General features: G+C 39.0%; 1 protein-coding gene across 1 annotated transcript in view; it reads right to left on the bottom strand.

Moving 5' to 3' along the window:
• Window positions 1-23,901, bottom strand: part of LOC110164869 (neuron navigator 1-like) — a 68,248-nt gene that overhangs the window by 19,241 nt on the left and 25,106 nt on the right. The window contains 3 exon segments of the mRNA XM_055165831.1: window positions 20,415-20,521; window positions 20,523-20,739; window positions 22,222-22,324. Coding sequence (XP_055021806.1) covers window positions 20,415-20,521; window positions 20,523-20,739; window positions 22,222-22,324 — 427 coding nt within the window.

Here is a 23,901-nt window from a genome sequence, read left to right as displayed (position 1 = left end):
AATGCATTCTGGGATTTGGAGTTTGTCCAAAGTGACAGAGTACTGGGAGTGATAAGCAGCTCTATCTAAGCAACCATTTGTTAAAACTGCATGAGGTCCATTTGGAAGAGTGCATGGCTGGGCGGGTCTGGCTTTGAGAGACTGATGACAAGGTGACTCGTCTCACTGGAGATAATGTAAAAGCAGACAGTCTACCTGCCTCATGCTCCGAGATTGATTTTAAAGAGCAATTAACTAATTATGTAGTCAATACTAAATGAGACCATATAAAGCACTTAGACAACAACATGAGCTCATAAACTAAACAATGTCAATATATGATACAGACAGGAACATCTAAAATGCTATGCAAAGGAAAGTGACATTAATCCCTTTGAGTTTTTGCATGGTTAAATGTGTGTTATCCAACGTGTTGATCCATGGAAATTCTGCACTGGACAGGAACTTTCCATTCCTATTATATTCCACAGTGACACATGGAAGGGCCCAAAATGGATAAATCAGATGGGTCCCTCAATGTGGAGATGCCTTTTCAGGAATAGGAAAAATTAGACCAAAGCCAGGCTGGCATTGAGCATTTAAAGGGGACAGACTGCACGTGAAGTCATCAGAAGCCATTAAATATTTTAGGAGGATTAAACTGGAGGAAAATTAAGTGAGATGCAGCATGACCTTTTGGCTATGGTTCTTGGGCTGTCTGGATGGTCCTAAATACATTCCAGACTAACCTTAATAACTGGGCTGGATTTACAGTTTAACACATATTGAAAGGTTCTGCTCCAAATCAAAATCCAGTTCCACAATGAGACAAGTGCAATACTGTGACCGTGCATTTAAAGGAATCAACAAAAATGTGATTCACCATCTAGATACTAAACAGGTTCAGACCAGTTTGTCAAATTTTACACCCATGAGAAAAACAAGTTTAAAACTATATGATTCATTTTCAAAACTGTATGACACACCACACCCGACAATCAGATCTGTTTAAAATATCATCTTATCACTTTGAATATAAACAATCTGTGTTAGTTTTAAAACTCTAAATACTGATGCACCACCAGGAATCAGGCAAAGTGAATAATTTTGAGTCTTGCAAATTCATATAAGTAATAATATATACTGTATTGTTTTATGGCACAGATGGTAAACGGAATGTTTTCTTGGCCCAGTTTATCAGTGTATCACAAGGACATCAACACAGTGTGTGAAAGACCCTTTTGGATATAATTTTCAGTTTTGCTTTTGAAGTCATGAATTATTTGCAACACAACTATTGAAAATTGTGTGTTGTAGTTGTGTGAATGAATGCCCAAAGCACTTGGAGAGTAATTAACACCAGTTTTCCACTTAAAGGACTTTTTAATTACAGCACTTACTGGCTGTCTGCTGAACAGCCTTGTGGAGTGCTTATTGTAAATCAGTTACATGACTAAATTTAAATGTAAACCGTGCCCACCTTCAGTAGAACTTCCCTTTTATATTATTCACAATGGCCTCCAATGGTGTAGCAGGACAGACGTGATAGCTGGACACACTGGGCACACAATGCAGTATTTGAGCATGACATAGGATTATAGAGCAGGCTGCAGTTAATCAGATCATAATTACTGCTAATTCCATGTGCCTCTAGGATCAGAGTGTTTGCTAGTGTGAGCGCTTTCAAATGTGCTAAAAATCCCACCACAAAATAATTATATTAATAAACCGACTATCTCAAACTACTTAAATTTGCCCTTTGAAACATTTCTGCCACTTGCTTGTCTCCATAAAAATGTCATTGCTTTGCCTTGAATGTTCCACAGTATAGCAGTAAACTGAAGTTACAGGTCAGATCTGTGGAGAGGCAACAATAAGAATACATGTTTTCAAGATGTTTTTTTTTTTTTTTAGCAATAACAATGCTCAAAATTAAACAAATGCAAAACAGATACATTTAAAGCCATACTGTGAAACATTCAGAGCAAACCAATAACAAGCAAGTAACAAGACCCAGAAAAGGTACATAGTGCATCTTTAACTGAATATTTGTGCTAAAAGGTATAGGAGGATATGTGTCAGCTGCAAAGGGGAGGCCCCAGGCATAAATGACCATCACACAGGAAGCCCTGATGTGCATTTGTGACAGGCAATAACCCGGACAGCAAAGGCCCCAGGCTCTAGGGCACATGGCTGTACACAGACCCACAACACATCACAGTATATTACTATTGCCCCCTGAAGATTTGAATGAGCTGTCAAAAGTATGGGAGTGTGATGTCATGAGATGGGGAAGAGGCAGCTATATTTAAGATGATGCTCCAGAGAGGGTTAAACATAGAAAACACACCAGAGTCGAAATAGGAGTTGAGGTTTTGTTTGTCTAAATATCAATTTCAAGGACTAAGGGTCAAAGGAAAGGGCAGAGTTGCACGATAAAAAAGTTAATAATGATAGGTGAGAAAGGGTACACCGAAATAAGACTTATTTCAAATTAGTTAAATTATGGGAAGTTGAATCTTTGGTATGGCCAAATGAAAGGGAAAGAATTGCTTTGACCAAGTTCTTATTTGAAATGCAGGGACATATTTAACAATCGTATGAATCTTTCTAGCATATGGTTGAAGGTTGACAACAAACTTCTGAATATGGGTCAGGTGGAGACGTTAATAAAAGTAGAGTTTCTTTGGCGAGTATAGGTCTCTAGAGTCTAACCCCAGATCTCCTGTCTCCTCTCATCTTCCCAAGAGTGGACAGAAGTCTGAGTTCAACTACAGTTACAGACAAGAGCTGCTCTGGCTCTGGGCCTGATTTCTCTGTGAGGAGAAATGAACCAGGACAGATGAACTGACACGTAGTCTGCACACTTCATATAAGGAACTCCTACTGGTGCAAAGTGCTTCGTCTAACCAGAAACTGAAGATCAAGATGACATAAAGCCAGTCAGCGTGATCTGCTTTTGTTCAAATCCCAAAAAGGAGAAGTATTAGATGACTAAAATACTTAATTAAGAATTAAGAAAAACCCATCACAGGTATTCTGATGAACATAATCATTTGGAATAGGTTTTATATCAGATGCCCTTTCTTGTGTTCTTCTCCCTTTGACAAGATTAGGACCACTGGACATGGATACTGCCAGTGTGCAAGAAATATGTTTGATAAATCTGATAATATTTCTGTGCATGAAATTTTTTTTTATCATATTATTATTGTATTCATATTATTGAGAGAAAAGGTCAGCACTCAAATGGATTAGTTGCTTGCTGGGTCCATTATAACCCAGTAACCCTTGACCGACCAGGCACCTCAGAACCTCATTTGCTTGGTCCCTCTCTTTTTACTAGAGACAGGAAGCAGAAGAGGGACAGCACTCCAGAGACATGCTGCAATGGCCTTTTAAAACACCCTCATAAGTAGTTCAGTCTGGCCCACAGTGAGTTCTTCTCGGACCCGAATCAAGTATTGAGGACCTGGGAGGAGCTCAGGGGGAACCCCAGCACACAGAGGCCCAGGACCAGGGTCTGAATCCTGGGGTAGAATTACCACTGGCCCCCCTCCCAGAAACGTCAGCTGACTTTAACGGCTGTGTGAATTAACTGCGCACTAGGGGGATGTTTTGGTTTGAAAAATCAGGACCAGCAAGAAAAACGAAGGGAAAGTTGAAAGAATGGGCGGTACCACTTTTTGAATAACGCACGCTCCGTCCAGGTTGTTGCTAACGTAAAGCAGCTGTGTGAAGGATGGGGCTGCTGTGCTGACAGATGCTGCAGAATCAACAGACAGTTACAATGCCTAAAGCAATATAACCAGTTAAGGTTAGGGTTGGGCACAGTAATATCCTGCTTTATACTGAAAGAAGAATAGCTTTGACTCCAGGAAGTGACAATATTATGATATAACAGTAAAAGCTGTGTAAATGCCACAGTCGGGCTATCGCAGTAAAGCACGTTAGTCTACAGCTCAGTAAAATGCAGAAGTTGAGTTTCAGCAGACAAGAGTGCGCCTAGAAACAAGATACCATGGCATTAATGCAACTGGAGCTGACTATTAGCGAAAGCAGGGTGATTAAACAATGGCTCAGTAGAGAAGGAAAACAAAATGTTCCAAAACTCAATCCAGAAAATAACCAAAGCATCTAATTTTGTAGATGAATACTCAACAATAAGCACTATAATTTAACTTTCGCTCAGTCTCACAGTTGGCCCCTCTCTGATCGCTTGTAAGTCGAGGTTTGTAGTTTTCCGACATGAGTTAAAAAAGAAAGTAACTCTCCATTGTTGAATCTAGGTAACAGGCTAAAAAAATTGTGAAACCAGGAAGAGGAAGCTCAACGTCTTTCTTGGCTAAAATTTAAATGAAATGCGATTGCTTCACTTTTGTTTACATAGCGCAGAAGAAGACAGGTCTCCGGCACCTGCCAAAGGTTGTCCAAACACCACATGAAACCTCGGAGAACAGAAAGGCCCATTGACTGAAGCAGAGATAGTCTTACTTTCTTTCAGTTGGCTGAGATAAAGCAGACAGACACCTATTAAAACACACACATTACTCCCACGCTGAGCAGGGGCCAGGACAGTGTAACAGAGTCCAGTATTTCAGACACATGTGGTCAGTGACAAACAGGCTTAGGGGCGCTCCCAACAGCAGCACGCACCCATCACCTGCTGTCAGTCATAACACGCATACTCTTCTCATGCCACTTCAGACTCGTAACAGTGGTTTTTGGGAGACATTCCTGAGCTTCAGGCGACTTAAAGCACACACTGCGCATTCCAGCCTGTGTATTCTGGGGTCCCACTCCCTAATCATCCACCATATGCACACAGTATAGGCATACCATTGCAACAGCACACAGATATAAAATGACACGTCCAGAGCCCCTGCCCCGTTCCAACACAAACTAAAGGAGTCTTCTCATATCAAACACGCGTGTGCTGTGAAGTGCATTTGGGGAACTTTAGAAACCAAGGATTATTACATTCTTATTTGCTGCATAATTGTATTCAAATTTATAATTTATTCAAAACAAACAGATTTATTTTTTGAAAATGACTTGAAAATAACAATAAAGTCACAAGCGAATGTGACACTCCCATCCATAAATAAATAATAAATAAAGAGTAAATTTAAACCAAATTAACAGACTATATTCCAATTACTCCACATAATTTTAAAATGTAATGAGGACCCTAACTTATTAAAATAAAAGGAGTTTCAGTGACGAGTAGCAACTTTTGTAAAATGTCTTGTGAGGATGAAGTAAAAAGCTAAAGTGGATAGTGAAAATGAGCTTGACTCCATCAGACCTGTTCAGGTGAACTGTTGTGTGGCTGTAATTTAGACTTTGATCAACCAAAAACACTAAGTAAACCACAGGAGGCTCCACCTCATGAAAATGAACAGTCTTGTCTGAGCTTTAAAACATTTATGTCTCAGAAGCACAGGTTACAAGCAGCTGGTGTTCTGCATTCATGTCTCTAATGACCTCGCTAACAGGGTACGTATACTACACTTGTCCACTTAATTACCAAAACATCAGTGAGTGTGCTGTCTGGATGCACTAACTTACACCATATGCTCCTTTCACCAAATTCACCTTCAAGTTTTAAGAGGTTTTGGTGAAGTGTAAGCAGCTAAACAAGCCCAATGTGCAATTTTAATCTGGATTATTTAAAATAAACAATAATCAGGTTGCTTGTTCTTAGGGCCAATGTTCTGTCAGTAAAAGCATGATTGGAGAAGAGTTCAGACTTCAGAGGAAGAAATAATGACTACTTTATTGTAATAAATGATACTGATCAAAAGTCTGTCTTGTTTATCTTCAGAAAATCAATGTTGAAACGCATTTAATTTGTTTTAATAAGAAAAAAAGTAATACAAAAATGTCAATATGAAGGGAAAGCCCTAAACACTACACTAACTTGTTGTTGATGCTCCATACAAATCATGTGGGAGAATAAACATCTCCATCAGCCCAAAGATCTAATCAACTTCTACGTTCTTGGTCAGCAAAGTGTGTTACCAAAACATCTTCTAAACTCAAAGCAGTCAGCACTGGTGGATGTGGCAAACTGACAGGTGAGATGACAGACCCCATCTCCATAATATTTCACACGCCCACAGACAGATGGACACAGTCAGCTCACATTAATGTCAAATGCAAGGATGTTGGATTTAATTACAACAATTTTTGGAGGGAAGTCAATTTCTTCTATCACTGAAAACTCCCCCCCAAACTAAATGTTAGCATCAAAGCAACACCGTACTGAGCAAAAGCTGACTAAAAGGAACAATGTTCCCCTATATATATATATATATATATATATATATATATATATATATATATATATATATATATATATATATATATATATGTTCCCCTTTTTATTTATTATACAATTGTCCAAAAAAAAACTTTATAATGTCCGTTCTTGAGCAGACTAGCAGTTTACTAGTCTGTTGCGTATCAAAGTGTCTGACCTGTAGCATGGTTTGGGTGTAACACGTCAGTGAGATCATTAGCTTGTTTTTGGGAAGTTGGTGTTGCATGTGGGGGGTGGATGTTGATAGGGGCAGGTCACACTGAGCAGACTATTTGTACAGTGTAGAGATGACAACAAACATGTGCCTAACTTAATATTGAAACTCTGTGAGTAATGGTTCCTCATCTTCGAGCTGTCTGGAAACTGTTACCTAATAATGCATGTTTAATGTACAAATAAAATGGTGACACTTAAGACTTAACCACACCCGCTGGCTTAAGTTTAGTTTGTATAGTTGGAGTTGGTGTGTGTTTGTTAGATTCAGTCACTCTTTTGACAGCCCGCCTGTTTAACCACACTACGCAAACAGTGATAAAACAGCCGTGGATGGTCCTTTGGGACTCTGCACATGTGTGTCTGCCACCCTAGTCTCTCTGTCTCAGGCTCACTGTTAAAGGCAGCATTTAAAGCCCCTGTATCAGGCTAATGGGTTTACATAAAGGAGTCGATGAATTCTAGGGATCAGTGGGGCAAAAACACAGCAGGCCACAAACAGTTCATATGACCTATGACCTGCAATTGTCTGTAGAAAAAAAGAGCTATCTTGAATTCATTAGACTTAGACTTCATCAATTCTAGATTCTAGATGTCATCAGTATTACTGGAGGAAAACATTAAAATTGAAATGTACACTATGTATTTACCACTAGAGGGTGTTGAACAAAATAACAGAATCCTATTGATCCTACCATTACAATCATTACAATATTAACAAATGTTTATTTCAAATTTTCCAGTGTTCCAGAAAGTGAAAGTCCCATAACATATTTTCTACAATAACCAAAACTAAAACTTTGCCCCAGATGCCCTTCCTGGTGCATCCCTCTTTATTTACCCAGGCTTGAGACTGAAACCAAAAGGCTATAAGCTACACATGAAAGTATGGAAGTGGTGTGTGTGTTGTGTGAGTGACGGTGGTGGTCTGAGGGGCCGATGGCGCAGATTGGCAGCTATGTGAAGCATGGCTGCCATCCTGTGCCATCCGTCAATCTGCCCCAGGTCAGCTGTAGCTACAATAGTAGCTTACCACCACCTGGTATGGAGTAAATTAATAATGATCTGTAAAGTGTCTGTGTCATATGTCTGTGAAAAGCGCTATATAAATAAAAACTTGCATACATGGCTCAGCAGTTGGATTTTTGTCTATTCCATTTCTCAGTTCCTGAAAGAGTCATTCTTTTTTGTCTCCACAATTCACTAATATAATTATTTTATTATCATTTAGTGTGGGTGTAAAGATGTTCTATATGAGGCTGGTAGCTTTTTTGTCCAATCACAGCTAGTATACCTGCAATGGCATTTTTCAGAATGTAGGTCACCCGATCACCAGAATGCAGTCCGGTCCCGCAGCGTATCAATGCGCACACACCCACTCGCATACATCCACCCATGCATCCATCTAGACAAGCAACCAGTTGTCATTTACCCCACAACAATAGACGGCACTGGGGCACTTTGGGCGCGCATGCATTCATATTAACGAGCAACATTAACAATCACATTATTATTTGCCGTAAATCAATGAGCCTCCTTCAAAACGGCAGCTTTGTATTTCCTGTCGTAGCTACTTTTGATAGCTTTTACGTTAATGGACAATAAAAGGCAGTGCTGATTCAACATACAGCTTTGCGCATTGAAGTCGGTTCCTGTAGACCGCACCTCCAGCTATACGTGCCTACTATAGAGATGTGCACGTCTAGACAGATCCACTACACTACTATACAATGGACAAACCTATGCAAGCGCCGGACACTAGAATAAAACGTGCACAATGCTGCCGTTTTATCAATGAGACATCCCGCTTTACGCACTGCTTCCACGGCGCTGTCTACAACAAGATACTGTCATTGATAGTGCTGACATCCATGTGTTAACTGGCTTTACATCCTTAGCGAATTATAAGTCAAGTCGCATCCTCTTACCTAGACAGAAAGTGCATTGTCCTTCCCGTGCGCTGCGGAACCGGGAGATGCAGCATTTTCCCATTTAACACGCGCCCGCTCATTCTCCAATAAGCTTCCTGGGTATTTACGCAGCTTCGTTCACGCTTGGCTCATCCCGCTAGCACTTCTCAATACTACGGCACGAGTAGAAAGAAACACGCTGATAACGAGGAGCCCGCTTGTAAAAGTCAGCAGCAGCATTAACTGACTGACCACACACTCCCGCAGTGACTCCGCTCTGACACTCGCACGCGGAAGGAGGGAGGGGAGAGGGAGGAGGGATGGGATGGACAAGCAAAGGAGATGAGAATAGGAAGGCAACACCCCGAGTTCCTCCCCCCTCCCCATGCACCAGGCAGGCCCCCGTTTTTCTGATCGCGACCAGCTGTGGCTCTACTACGAGAGAGTAACGCGCATACAGCCGCAATATAACCACGCAGTCATCACATTCTCCAAACTACATGTCAAACACATTTCAGCACTCTTAAATCTCCTATAAGAGCTCACCCAACGCAGCCCTCTGACTCCAGTCGGTCAGCCACTGATGAGATGTTGTCTGGAACTACAATGTAAACTCTAACACAAATACACCACCAACGTGGCATTTTATGAAACTCAATTGTGCATCATCAGCTTTGCCTGTCAGTTCAAAAGCATTGCTTGATCAAAACAACTTCAACTTCTGCATTTGTGGTTTTACATAATTTTCTAACCAGTTGACTCAAAACTTAAAAGAAAAAATAAAGGCAAAATAATTTACTGTTTGACATCTTGTACAATTTTTTCAGACATCCCCTGTCTGTTGCAAGGACTATTATGTTAAAATGTATTCTATTTCGCAACTTACAGATAAAGATAGCTAGTTTATTTTAGAGCAAAAATACAGACCCTAGTCCAGGTGTAAGGAATTCCCAAAAGCAAACAGCCTAAACAAACTCACGTCCATCAGCTCCCACCTGAAGGAGTTAATATTCAAACCAAATGGGCCTCAATCGTTGTGTAATGAACCTAGGTCAGGGTAAATGAGTCTAGTGTTTCTATTGTAACAATTGTACCATGCTCTGTACTGTCTATTGGAGACTTGCAAAGAAATAGACACAGTATCATGTATCCACTCCCCCGAGCCCACCCCCCGTTACATCCAGTGGTGTTTAAACACTTTAAACACTAAGTGAACCCCAGTGAATACAAGTGTCTGTCTGCTCAGTGGGTTCAATAAATGGAGGAAGAGGAAGAGAGGGGTGAGTGGGGGAGGGGTGATGGAGATGATTAACTGTTTATTTTTTTGGTACCTGGCTTACAATATTAAAGTGGGATTTTTGTTGACGAAGATTGCTAAATAGTAGAACAGGTGCCATAGTATACCCTTTTTCGCAACAACAGCACAGATAAAATTCCAAATATTTATGGAACTGTCTATTGTTTTAAGTTTTGCTTCAGACCAAAATGACTCACTATTTCCTCCACTTTACAAACAACAAATATAGTTAGTAACACTAGCCATAAAAATAAAGGTTTGAAAAAAGTGACTTGACATGCCGCCCAAGGGACAGAGAGGGGAGATTATGGACGATTCCTTTTTAAGTGCAGTGAGAACAAAGACAGGATTCTTCGGGCTACTGCTCACCCATACCACACAGCACCAGGTGGGTACACAGTTTCTTTGTACGACTGTGAGATTGGCACATTGGCACCCTGAACTGCCTATGCATGGGGTCACTGCCATCACGGTTGTCTGGTCGAACTTGTGAGGAGAAGAAAAATAAGACACATATAAACATTCACACATTTACATATTTCTGTGTCAGCCAGCAATAAGCAATGACAGATTTTTGAATTACTTCATTATATACCATCATTCAGTGTTTAGTACATTTTAGAGTAAATTTTATATACTTCAAACTTCAAAATATGACAACATTAAATACATCTATAGATCCATCATAATATTTTCTCTAATTAAAAACAAATAAATGGCTTTTAATATCAATTTATTAAACATAAAATCAAAAACTCTTCTCCAACCCACTTGCTTTCACTGACAGAGGCTGTAGACTTCTCATATAAAAAAACCCTAGCTGATCATTGACCAATTCGCAATTTGAATCTCAACTGAAATGCTATTCATTACATGGTCCTACTGTAAAAATATTTCCACTCATAATCTGCATGCAGTCTATGTTGTGGTCTTAAAAGTACATCTTGTAATTTAACAATTTATATTTGACTTTACATGAAAATACATTTAGTTTTGTCCAGAGTTGAAGAAAGGGCTTTAAATAAATGCTATAAATATTTGATTTTAATCACCGGTAAATAAATACTCTTTTGTTTTAGGGCAATGCACCATTTTTATTGTGCCAGTTCTAATTTGAATTTCTGGAAAGTTTGAAGTCCAGGTTTAACTTAGTCCAAATGACTCAAGCCCAGACATGTCTTGTTGTGTGTTTATTTGGCTCTCCCCCATCAGACACACAGAGTCCTTTTCTCTGTTGGAGTTAGTGTCCCGGTGCAGGAGAGGGAGGCTGTATAATTAGCTGCTGATGTAACAGTTTAATGACAGTGTACAGACGGGGTCACCGGTCCATCCCTGAGAACTGGTCCCTTGTCCGCAGATGAAAGAGCCGAGCGACCTGGGAAAGCTCGTCTTCCTTATCAGGGCAGGAACACCCAGGACTTGCATCACCACACACACTGTCTAAAGAGTACACAAACACACAACCTCCCCCAGACATACTCATCACATGTAAATTCTCCCTCCCTAACACAATGTTTATTAGTTTTCTTTTTGAATAAGATACTGCCAGTGGGGGATTTTGCCTCTTACTCAGATGTTCTTATGACTATACTTGTCGGATGCTTACCTAAAGTCTACAATTTTTAAAAGTTACAGATATTTTTTTCATGTAGAGTACAATTGTTCAAGTGAGTCGTATAACTCTCAATACATACCCACTGAACATGTAGGTCTGTACAAATAACGATACACCTTCACAAGTTACTATGGTAAATAATGTCACCAATTCACCACATTTAACATTCTAATAGACAATGATAGCAACTCATCATGTGACAAGAATTTGCTTCCTATAGATCTTAATAATAGTGCTCAGTGAACTGCATGATTTAGTTACAAACATCTGCTATAGACTGAATGAGTCATGATTCAAAATATATTGCTATATAAAAAGGAATTTAAATAGATTTATTGGTAATTATGAGTATAACACTGAATTGTATGTTCTGCCCATTCAAAAGTACACAGTTCAAGATGTTACGATGGTGACTCAGTAAATATCTTGTATCTCCACTGTCTGTCAGCGCTCAAGCTTTTTATCTGTTTTTCTGGCAAACAGCCACCTTCCCCCTGGAGCAACTCAACTGGTGTTTTGATACCACCTGGCATGCTCAGTCTGGTCCTTGTTGGAACATAGATTTAACAAACATAAATAGTGAAAACATGCCCTCAATCACTGCAACACACAAACCAGTAAGTAAAGTATGGAAAGCCACAATGCGCCCACTATAAGGATCTAATTGGGCCAGTTTTTTAAGAGGGGGCTATTCTTTCAAGTGCAGTCGGCAGAGGACAAGTGGAAGTACTTCAAAACTTGTCATGAATGATTTTTTTCCTAGGAAGTCTGTTAAAAGTTCACCGTGGCCCAATAGGTCATAGTCTATATTTCTTATTTCAGATAAAAATGTGTATATTTGGTATTGTTGTGAGTGTAGCATTGCAGCAGACAGGGGAGGATAAGATTAAGCAGTAATGAGCTGAACAGGAAGGATGACGGACGACCAGGGGCCAGGGTGAAAAGTGTGTGACTAACTTAGAAACAACTCCAGAGAAAGACACAGTGGGAGTCAATGGGAGGAAAGGGAGGTTAATTCTTATGCGTATTACGAACCCCCATCACACCCCACTGTTAAAACTTCTAAAGACCAGCCCTATGGTGCATATCCACCATAGGGCTGGAGAAGCAGGGCAAAGATTTCAAAAAGCTTGTCCTAAACCATGCAATTTCATTTACCCCCAACAGAGGCACTAAGCATGTAGTGCTTTAAAGCTGAAGGTGCAGTCCATTGGGATTGAATGGTCAGTGGTGGTCAAGTGTGTGTGTGTGTGTGTGTGTGTGTTTAGATGGGACTTTCCTTTCTGTGGGAACTAATCTATGATGCAGAAATAACTGACCATTTCCTCAAACTATTAACAAAGAGCATTCCAATTCTATTCCAGCTATAAATAATTAATAATTTAGTTAGTAGTTAGAGAACAACTAAATAATGTGTTTATATTACATACAGTATAGTTTGAAAAGTTTCCGCACATTTGGTATTTCATATAGAAAAGCATGATGGGCATAATATATCAATTGCGGGATTATTTTTTTAACCTAGATATTTACAAATCTTACTTTTGAAGTCATAAACACAACTGCATTCTGCAAACACCTCAACACCACAGTATATCAGCATATGTCTACAGTATCAGTATCTTTTCCACTCTTTGAAAGACCAGGCCTAAAATTGTGGAGGCTTTGAGAAAACAAATGAAAATTTTGTGTCCAGTATCTGATTTGATATGGGTTGTGCTTTTAGCCAAACTGCCCTTTCATAACTTGTATAGGTCAAGTGTGATTTAAAATACATTAAAAGAAAAAAAGAAAAAGAAAGTTACTTTGGTAAACACTGGGACCTTCTAATTCTTAAAGGCGCAAAATTAAATGAGGCATTGGGCAAGTGTCATGAACTTTGACCTCTGTGAGCTCAGCAGCCGAGCCGTGCACACTCCGTTTATTTCTATAGTATTGTTGACTTGGTAACAGATCTGCCTGAACTATGTGGTGGTCCCTTATGCATAGACTTACTAAACACAGGCTTGAACGCACTCTGATTAAGTCTCCTATGTTTGGCCCTTGGACGGCTGACCTAGTCCCCAAGTTCCCCCTTATTCTTTCCCGACTGCCCGTAAGAGGAAGCCCAGGATTAACTGCAGATTATGCCATAGTGTCTCCATGGAGATTTACCAAGACTCTGCAGGAGGTGGTCTAAGGAACAGTAATAGTGACAATGCAGTTGGTGTTGGCTGTTGAATTCACAAGTAAAATATCAAAAACATTAGTAAACTATTAGAAATTACAGATCATATTTGGTGGCCTGGACATGCACTACTGCTGGAATTGCTTTAGGATTGCAGCATGGGCCAAATGGATTTTGTAAATCAGATGCCCTTACTGCAACTCATATGAAGTTGAACAAAAGATGCACTGAATTGATTAGGTTGTATTTTATTTAAAAAGATCAATTTCGCTTACACATAATAAGAAAAGAATACTTGGACTGTACAGTCACATTAGAAGGTTTTGTGAACTCCTTCACACAACCACGGCTGAATGTGGGAAAATCGTTTTGAGCAATCCAAGTGCAGTTCCCAAAAAATTGTGATCCAGAACATGTGTTTGCTGCTAGTTGCACAACAATAAAATGGCCCACAGTCAAACAAAACACATCCAAGGATTTTGTACGGAGTAGAAGTGAAGTGGCTTTTCAACAACTTGAACATTCTTTTTTTTTTTTTTTTTTTTTCAGAAAATTGCAACAAAATGTGCAAAATCACTTCAAATTCACTCAAGTACAGTCAAGAAAATGTTTTTTTTTTATCTGATCAACAACTCTAATGTCCCCAAACATTTCCTTTTCATTCAGAGGCTGCTTTTAATGATGTGTAATCCTGAATCTTAAAACAATAGCTTTAATATTAAAACTGAATATAAAGCATTAATCAGACATTGTTCCCATTGTAACAGGAGGTGTCGGTGGGTTTCCAGGACTGTAAATCCCTCCACAAGCCCCATATGTTACTCTAGGTTAAACCTGTAATGTGTGTGTAGTTTGCACACTTGTGTTTGTGTGTATGTGCGTGTGCAGTTGATTGAGGTGGGTGTGTCTGTGCCACTTTAGCAGACAAAAAGATTAATGTCATTATAGTGTGTCAGCAAGTCTCCCACTGTTACAGCTGGACCCTGCTACGTCACTCTATGCTCAGTACAAAAAACTGTTTTGTTTGTTATTACTCTAAGAAGATTAGTTAAAGATGCACTGTGTAATGTATCTGCTGGGTACAATGGGTACAAAAACACAACATAGGACAACAAAGCAGTCACTCAACATTTAGATACAATTTCAACCCAGTAGTGGCAGTTACCTTGAAAAAGAACTGGCATGGCATGACTGACATACATTACAAATTCATCAACTAATTCATTCAAAACCTTCCATTTGGAGGCACCTACAAATTGTGCCCAGTCCTGCTGCTAAAAACACATGCGGATAAGCACATGTTTGAAAAAAAACTATTGAAAAAAATTATAAATAAAATTATAACTCAAAACGTACAAATTAGTTAGCTGAACTATTGTACTAGTATCCATCAATTAATCGACATTATTCATTAATGCACATCTTACACAAAAATTCAGACTGGTTTCTTATGATTTAAAAGAGAGATTGATTATGGAATGTTTATCTATTCAGCTTACACTCTGGTGGACAGCTGCCATTTTCTGGCCCTCCTTTGGGTCAAACATTTCCTGCAGTTTGCAGGAAATGCAATAATCTTTCCCACCGTCTTGGTCAACTTTAGGATCTGTGACTTTAGTTTAATGGTCATATTGCTAAACAATGTTATGATACCGTTCCAAATAATAGACTCAGTGCAACCTCCGTAAAATAGAAGCATTTTTTGTCAGCCCCATGACGATATTATTGCTTTGCCTAGAATGTTCCACCATATGGCACTGAAGTATATATATATATCTAACATTTATGTCTTCAGTGTATTTATTGCTCAATGAAAGGCATGCATTTGTTTCCTTCAGGCAAGATGTCACATTGTGGCAACATTCCTAACAAAGCTCTCTCCAGGGAAACATGGTGGAGACATAACCCCCTCTGACAAGTTACACAGTACAGCTTTAAAGTAGTAAAGCAGAATGTAAGTAAGAAACAACAACACAAAGCAGGAGTGCAAATGATACTGCAGTTGTATAGTGAATATACAGGCTAGCAATATTCAACATAGTTATTGGATAATGGATGCTTTTATATTACGAGGTTATGGCACACAGCACTGACAAACAGTTTACAACGACAATAAAGGCAGTACTACGCAATGGTATAGTAATGTAAGGGGCTGTTTCTTTGTTTCTTTATGGACTCGTAGTGGAGTGCTATGTGCCTGTACATGTCCCAAACAAAGAGAGCATACTCCACCACTCAAGTCAAGTTTCCCCCTGATGATGTTGACAGGAGAAGTAATTGATTACACGGAGCAGTGAGCAGACAGAGCCAGAGCACCACTGCACTGAGACTCAGAGAGAAGCAGGTACAGGCACGACAAGAGCAATGCACGGCCCATCAAACTCATCCACTCAAGTCTGTCCCAACAACCTTTACTTAACTATGGGCCAAATTGGATTCACTGCATTTTTAAACAGTCTAACTTATTTAAATGTTTGCTCAATGTCTGATCATGTGTATGCCTTTGTTCTCATATGGTATTTTCCTCCTGGTGATATGACAGATAAGAATCTACCTCCAATTGATTTGCACATTGTTACAGTTATACCCAAATATTAATCCATACTAAAAACTGACATTGAAATTGGATACTCAATTCAGCAAGCAACGATACTGAAAAAAATACATTGAAGGAGCCTGCTTAATAATATAAAAGTAAGGTAGGTAAAAGGTAAAAGTTTAATGTACACTATGGCATATGCTAAGCAAGTGAAGATTGTATAACTTTATCATCTATAATTATCATTCTTTAGTAAAAATGTCTATTTTCAATGTTTTCTTACGTATTATGTGTTGGAATCAGTTCACTTTTTGGTTGTGGGATAAAGTAAAGTTTTTGGGAGGAGGTCTGTAACTGGACCATGGAATGAGTCATATCGTACGGCTCTAAACAGGAGGGAAGCCCCGGTGGGTGTGCCCCTTCAGTAGGTAAGCGTGTGTGTTTGTATGTGTGCGTGAAAGTGAGAGTTGAATGAGTGAGTCAGCGAATGAGTGGATCCATCACCTCTGGCTCAAATCAGATCCAGATGTTGGAGATAGTATTCGTTAATCAGACATGTCACGCTGTGTGTTCACAGTCACAGGCTTTAAAATCTAGGAAAGTAATTCAAGTGGGACAAGTTTTGCAATTTGGTGGGATTAGGTGGGACAGTGACAACTGAAAAATGTGGTATTCATCCAGTTTAAAGAATCTAACAGCCATTTAGATTTAGCTTCAGACTGTTATCATAAAGTCTTTGATAGTATGTACACTTAAATAATACATAAGGGCATTCTTCTGCATTTCACAACCTAATTCAATAGCAAATCACCAAAAATGTTATTATATATTTATCACACTGATTGGACAGCATTGGAAATGGGTTATATCCAAGTTATAGTCAGTTATAGTGAAATTCTGTGTACAGCCAGTAGAGGGGGTTAGTGCACGCAAACACTGTGCTTGACCTATAGGAGAAATGTCACTGTGGCTGACCCAAACACATGACCCACATGAGTGAAGTCTTCAGTAATTACCTTTGACTTCCATGTCCCAAAGGAGTTGATGACAAGGTCTATTAAGTTACACCTAATTAGCCACTTTTTAGCATCAGTGCGTTCAGACAACATCCCATAAAGGTCAACAAGGGTCAGCTGTTTGAACATTTTGTCCTATGTCCTATTTATGAAAGCAAAGTGTTCCTCATTCAATTCTTGTTCCCAGTTTTAGAGAATTTATTTGGTATTTAGTTCATTTCTGCTTTTCAAAGTGAAATCCTATCACCTAAGCCAGAACACTGTCACAAGCTTAAAGGGATTTGTTCGATGTGCATTGTTCAGATCTAAATAAATGTTTTCATAATTCAAGCCGGTCAGATAACTGAGCCAGCTTGTCTAGGCGCATCACCATGGAAACGACGCCTTGGCTAATGGGAGGTCGTAGACGATGGGAGTCGCTCCATCCACAAACAAAGAGTCTGTGCTCAGTGGGACAGAAAACTGTGGCACGTGTGGCACAAGCCCAGTGTTGGCAGTACAGCAACAAAGAAAGCAGGGCTTACATGAGATAGTATAATGTACATCTGAAGACTGCCATCTAAGGTTATGTTCTGTTATGGTTTACAGTTTAAACCTGCTGCAGTCTAGATTTAAACCAGTGAAACTGACTTTAGACCTGGTTCACCTTATACTCAGTTCCTTATTCCTGGTTTCCTCTTTTAATTTTGGTTTACATTACATTATGTTCAATACCTGCATACTGACCAATCATACGTAAAAAATAAATAAATAAATAAAATCAATATTAATTTCCTATAATTCATAAGACAGACTTCTACTGAGAGAGGATTGGCTGTAAACCTCTCAGTTAACAAACACAAGAATAACAATTAACAATAGAAATTCAAATATTTGCACAGCACTATTTTTAAAATGTGGAATACCTTAGAGTATATCAACTACATCAGCTATACTTTACTTTTTTTTAAATGGATCAGTGGATTGTCAATATTATGATAATCCTCCTCAGTCATATTACACACCTTGACCAGCACATGTTTTCCACTGAGTTCCTTCCCGTCGACCATGACGCGTGCATGAGTGTAGAGAGGGGGGATATGGGGAGGGGGCTCAGGTCCAGATGTCAACACTAAAGTTACCCCTGTCTTAAAGCGCAGGAAATGGAGCACTGGTTTAAGATCCTGAGTCAGAGCGGGTACAATGCCAAAGGTTAGTGTGTTTGTCGGGTCATGGCACTACTTCAGTGAAACACATAAGAATAGGTCTAGTAATGACTCATGCATAGTATAAATCAATGAGTCACCAAAGAGTGTTGCTGTGAGTCAAATTTAAGTCTCTTTTTTATAATTATACTTACACTATATTTACATGTGATTCAATGGTTAGTCATCTATTGTGTATTCAATTAGGCAAAGACAAAAACATGTCTGGGTTGTAGATGCATAAATCATACTGGGAAATCCTATGTTTAATATATGGTGTGTTGGAATATTTTAGTATGGTGTGACCCCTGGATGACCCCAGCCAGTCTGTATGAATGATACATGAATGTGTAGAATTTATAATGAGCCATGAAGCTGTGGGGAAACCCTTGAGTGCCAGTGTGGGACAGGGGCTCTGTTGGACATCACGAGCCTGCCCTCTAGTGGCGGAGGGGCAGGATTTCCCACATCCCCAAAAAAGATGTTATTTTGAAAGGAACCATTGTGCAACATCTAGCTGGTCTGGGTAATGCAAGTAATGTTTGGCAGGACAGTAATGTCAAATAAATTAATAGGGACAAGCCGGAGGGGAGACTGCTACAACTACAATCCTGGGACTTGCTTGTTTGTAGTTGTCATAGGGATGTCAAACTATTATTGCCAGCTGAAAGGATTTGTTTTAGATTGTTGCCTGAACAAACACCAGCAGAGTGAGAGTTATAGTGAGATCATGTTTTTGTCGAAGCTCAGAGCTATTCAGTGAAATCTGGTCATTTTGAGCAGCTGGGCACACCCCCTCATTTCAGAACAAGTACTCCAAAAGAAACCACAACAAAGCTGCAAAGTTTCTCCTCAATGCCATCCTAAATTTCGAAATCTAAAGGGTATTTCAAGGGTAGCTAAGTGGACGGGTTGAAGGGCTACATGAAAACAGAGGCCCCAGATACAGGAATATACAGTGGTACTAAAACATGCATGAATAAACCAACTCCGAGAAGTGAATGAGTTAATGCAGTTTTTATCACAATTAAAAGCTCATGTTATGTCCTTTAATATCTCTGCAGTTACTTGGCTGTGACCTCTGAAACAACAAGAACAAACTGGCACAATGTTCAATATCTTGTCAGATGACTAGTTTCTGCCAAGTGTCTTTCTAAAGGGTAAAAATGGTTCACAATGTCCTCCTGTCATCAAGAAATTTAATATTGCTGAAAAATCCACTTCTAATGAAATCACTGGTAATACATAGCCTTGATCTTGCATAATATTGGCAGGTTTTGACGCATAACCTCATCTGACATCTGCTCTCTTTGACATGGGGTAGTGCTGATTCAAGGGTGGCCCCCATGGATCAGGCTGTAAAACTGGCAGCTGAATATGACAGGATCATCTCAGCGAGGGGCCCGAAACTCTGACATCACCCCCAGACTGTGCCAAAGGGCTGATTTCTGACTATGAAGGAGGCAGCTAAAGCAGGGGGGCCTACAGCTGCCAACGTCAAGGCAGACAAGAGGGGAACATGTGCTGTATCATACACAGGCTGATTTAGGCTTTGTTATGTTGCAAAACCCACCAAGTGCAAGGCTCAGTGTGGTGTTGGGGTTAACTGTTGGCAGGTGGCAGGAATCATTTTAAAAGGCTGATAATAAGGCCAAGTCCTAGATAAGTGAATACTTCAGCAACTCTTAATGACAGTAATAAGACTTTTAGTGTTTTAAAGTATGGTCTGCTGATAGGGCGGGTCACTCTATTGCATGTTATTGGAATCTCATACTCATTTTCAGTCATGAGTACCGCCTAGTGTCAAGATACAAACATTTTGAACTCGATTCTGATACTAAGATTTGGATACCACAGTGATAATTAAAAACACTTTATATTTACACAATGGAATGGGGTTTTCAACATTAAATCGAAGTACTTTCTTTTATACTACCATATGGCATTATTATATGTGTAGTCCCTTAGGTAAAATGAATGAATACATTTAAAATGTGAATACTTTCTTCTAAATCTGAAATCATTCCCATCTCTTATCTCCTTATCTCTTTAGCAAGCACTGATGTAGAAGACAAAAATAAGGCCCATTATACAAAATATCAGATTTCCACTCAATTTAAGGATATCCTAACAATACTTTTTAAATAACATGCTCTGACCAAAACTTACCCATTTCCAAGGTCAATATCGTCATCATCCTCTTCTTCCTCGGTTGCACTCTTCCCCCCGATGTCACTGTCACTCAGATACTCCCCCTTCAGCAGAGCGGGGTCCTGGTTCGTCTAAGGCTTCGATGAGCTGGATCCTGGCTGTGTGGCTTATCCTCAATGGGACGTCTGACTGCGTGTTTCCCGTGGAGGGAGCATCACCGGCCTGGAGACGGGGGCTGGCCTGACCCTGACGCCAGGACAGGGGCGAGGAGCGGTTTGAGAGGCTGGCAATGGAGAAGGCTGCAGCTTCATCACTGTCATAGCATGTAGGCCCTTTGTCATAACTGTGAGACATAACAGAAAAAAAAGTTTTAGTTTTTTAAGTGTGTTCTGTGCATGATTAAAAGAGTCAATGGTAGTAGTGGGAATAGTCTGTTGATAGAAGTATAAGCTAGTGATCAACCGATCACAAGGTTGGCCAATGTCGATACCGATGATTTAGAATCCAGAACAATTTATGGCTGATAAGCTCTGCCACTATTTTTGGGCCAATAGGTAGATCAATTGTGATTATTTTGCTTAAATTATGTTATTTAATTGACTACAAATCCTCCCACATAACTTCTGTTGTCACAAACCTTTCAAAGACCTGTGTTATCATGTTTTGTGTAATTATCTCTTCACACTAAAATGTTAAAATAAAGCTTTGTATTTTTTTTAGACAGCAGATCAACCAAAACAAAATATTGGCCTGCGCTGAAGATTTCAGATCAATAGCTAAAAAGTCCAAATATTGGTCTATCTCTAGTCATAGCAAATCTATCTTACATCATTTTCCATCTTCATGGAGACCAGGCCAAGTTACAGTTTCTGTTGAGAGGCATGCCAACTCACAATAAGAATGCATATTTTTAGATACTGAGCAATACCAACACCTGTAATTAAAATAAATACAAGACATATAAGTGTAATACCACTCTGAGAACATTCCAGGCAAGTTGTTGCTAAACAAAAAAAGTTGCATAGTGCACCTTGGTTGCGTCAGCTTTCAAATGCGGAAAATATGTGTTTATGGTTAACCGCTAATTAGTAGTGTCCTGAAATAAGGCAAAATGTTTTGAAAACATTTGAACATATTTTTCCAAGTGCTATTATTACATCTTCATTTCATAAGCAACATTTGTGCATGTAAGTGTACCTCCAAGGAGAGAGAGAAGAGTATTTCAAGGTTATGACAGTAAGCTAAGTATGTCCTGCAAAGGAAAGGCTTTTTCAGCAGGGAACCATCTGCTGACAGCCTCTTTACATTGGGATCTCCCACTGAAGGACACAGGCAGAGGATACGAGGCACACTCAGACAGTCACACAGGAAACTCTCAAGGACAGACAAGGAAGTAAAAGCTAAAAGCCACTAAGCCTTGAGTGAAAGACAGGAAGCAGGGAGGAAGAGACAGGCACACGCACGCACTCACAAACACTTCATCACAACATTATTGCATCTGTATAATTGTCTGCATAAAAGTGAGTCAGGGCTGTATGTTGACAGCACTGAAAAAAGACAGTTTGGAGCTGATCAGTTCAGATCTGTATTAGCTGAGAGCACAACAGGGAAAAAGTGACAAGCTAGCAGTTACTGGTCTAACAGGAATTGAGATATTGATCAGAGAGCCCGAGGCAGTTTCCCACCACAATTAAGGTTGGTGTTTGCAATGCCAATAAGAGTCATTGCATGCCAATAGTTGTATCAATAGTACAATGCATTGGTTCTTTTCACAATAAAACCTTTTCTTACCATTTGTATGAGGTAAAAAGGTGTTGTGGCTCACCTGTGGCTAAGCTGCACCCCTCTCAGGCTGGTCATGGTTTCCTCCAGGTTTTGTCGCAGATCCAAGACATTCTGGACTGTTCTTTTCCTTTGGGACTCAGGATCTGTAAAAACAACATGGACAAATTAATTTAAAAAACATATTTTAGAAATTGGCAAAGCTTAAACTGTGGTCAATGGAAATATACAATTTTATTATATTCTTTATATATTTGATATTTCCTTCAAATGTTTTATAACAGAAGTGTAAAAAGTAAAGAAAAACACAATTCTGATAAAAACATTTGTGTCAATTATAAATATGATGATGGATCATATAATATTATTATGCCTACAAAGATGGCTTAAAAGTTGTAACTCAGATACAAAATAGAATGATGAAATGGACAAAAATCTAATAAACTTATAAAAAATTAAATAAGAAGTTAGTGAGTCAGTGAGTTTGAGAAAGTCCAGCTCCCTCCAAACCAGCCGAGGTTTAAAACTAGAGGCAGACTGTCCTTCTTCAGTCATATGTACTCATCTGAAAATATCATGCTTTGATTTGAGCCGTCACATCAGGATAATCAACACCAGGGATTCTCTGGCATTTGTCTCACTCCTTCATAATACACTGTAATCTGCTCAGAGGCCCGCACACAGGAAAGCAGCAAAACATTTTTTATTATTATTTTTTTTACTACAGTCTATCAGAGGGACTAGATCAAAATGCCACTTTTCTAGTCCCTGAGAAAAACATCTGTTTTATTGTGATAATTCTGCAGTCAATACAGACTACATTATATATCAATGTAATTAACAATCTAGCATGAAGTCAATGTTTTAGTACCGGTAAGTAATAATAATTAAAATGCTGAATAAAAATGAGAAATCTGGACTCGACATGTATAGACTTAATAAGCTATGTCAAAATGAAGTCTTCTCCTCCTAATCCAGTATCTTGTTTGTTGTGCAACAAACTGAAGACATTGCAATTTAGTGACACAATGGTCCAAACTATGTTAAAAATTCCTGATCACACCTTCGGCATAGAGTGAGTGAGTCAATAAACAAAACACAAACACAAAAATTCAGATCACAATGGCTCATGAATCTCGACCTTGACCTATGACTTCTCCACTCGTATATCGTTTTTGACAGCTTTTAATAGAGGCCACTTTATAAACCTGAGAAGAAGGTCAATAGCACATGAAATCAGAGGAGCTGAAACTTGTGATTTTTACTCAGTCAGTTAATAGAACAACTGCAATATAATGTCTATTAAGGCTGTGCAATTAATCAAATTTTGATCGCGATCTCCAAACTCATACAATTGAGTTGAAACGATTTAAAGGGTAACAACGCTTATTTTGAGATTTTGAAAACTATATATATATATATATATATATATATAAATACTGTAACTGCTCTAATGTACATATTTGTAGCCTGAATTTATTTTCAATTTGAAAGTTTTGAGTAAATTATTAATAACAAAGTGTTTTGGGTTTTTTTTAGAAAGAATTGCTGAATAAATGCATCGTGTAACTAAAAATGAATTGTTTAAATAATCGTGATAATGATTTTTTTCCATAATGGAGCAGCCCTAATGTCTATACTAATGCTTACATTATATTGCCTATTCATATCTCTTTTTTTAACCTATTATAGCTATTCCTATTTTATTACAATGATATAATGA

The sequence above is a fragment of the Boleophthalmus pectinirostris genome, unplaced genomic scaffold (assembly GCF_026225935.1).
Source record: "Boleophthalmus pectinirostris isolate CB_2022bp ecotype Guang Dong unplaced genomic scaffold, ASM2622593v1 HiC_scaffold_8, whole genome shotgun sequence".
Lineage (NCBI taxonomy): Eukaryota > Metazoa > Chordata > Actinopteri > Gobiiformes > Gobiidae > Boleophthalmus > Boleophthalmus pectinirostris.
This window is presented reverse-complemented; position numbering and strand designations above follow the sequence as displayed.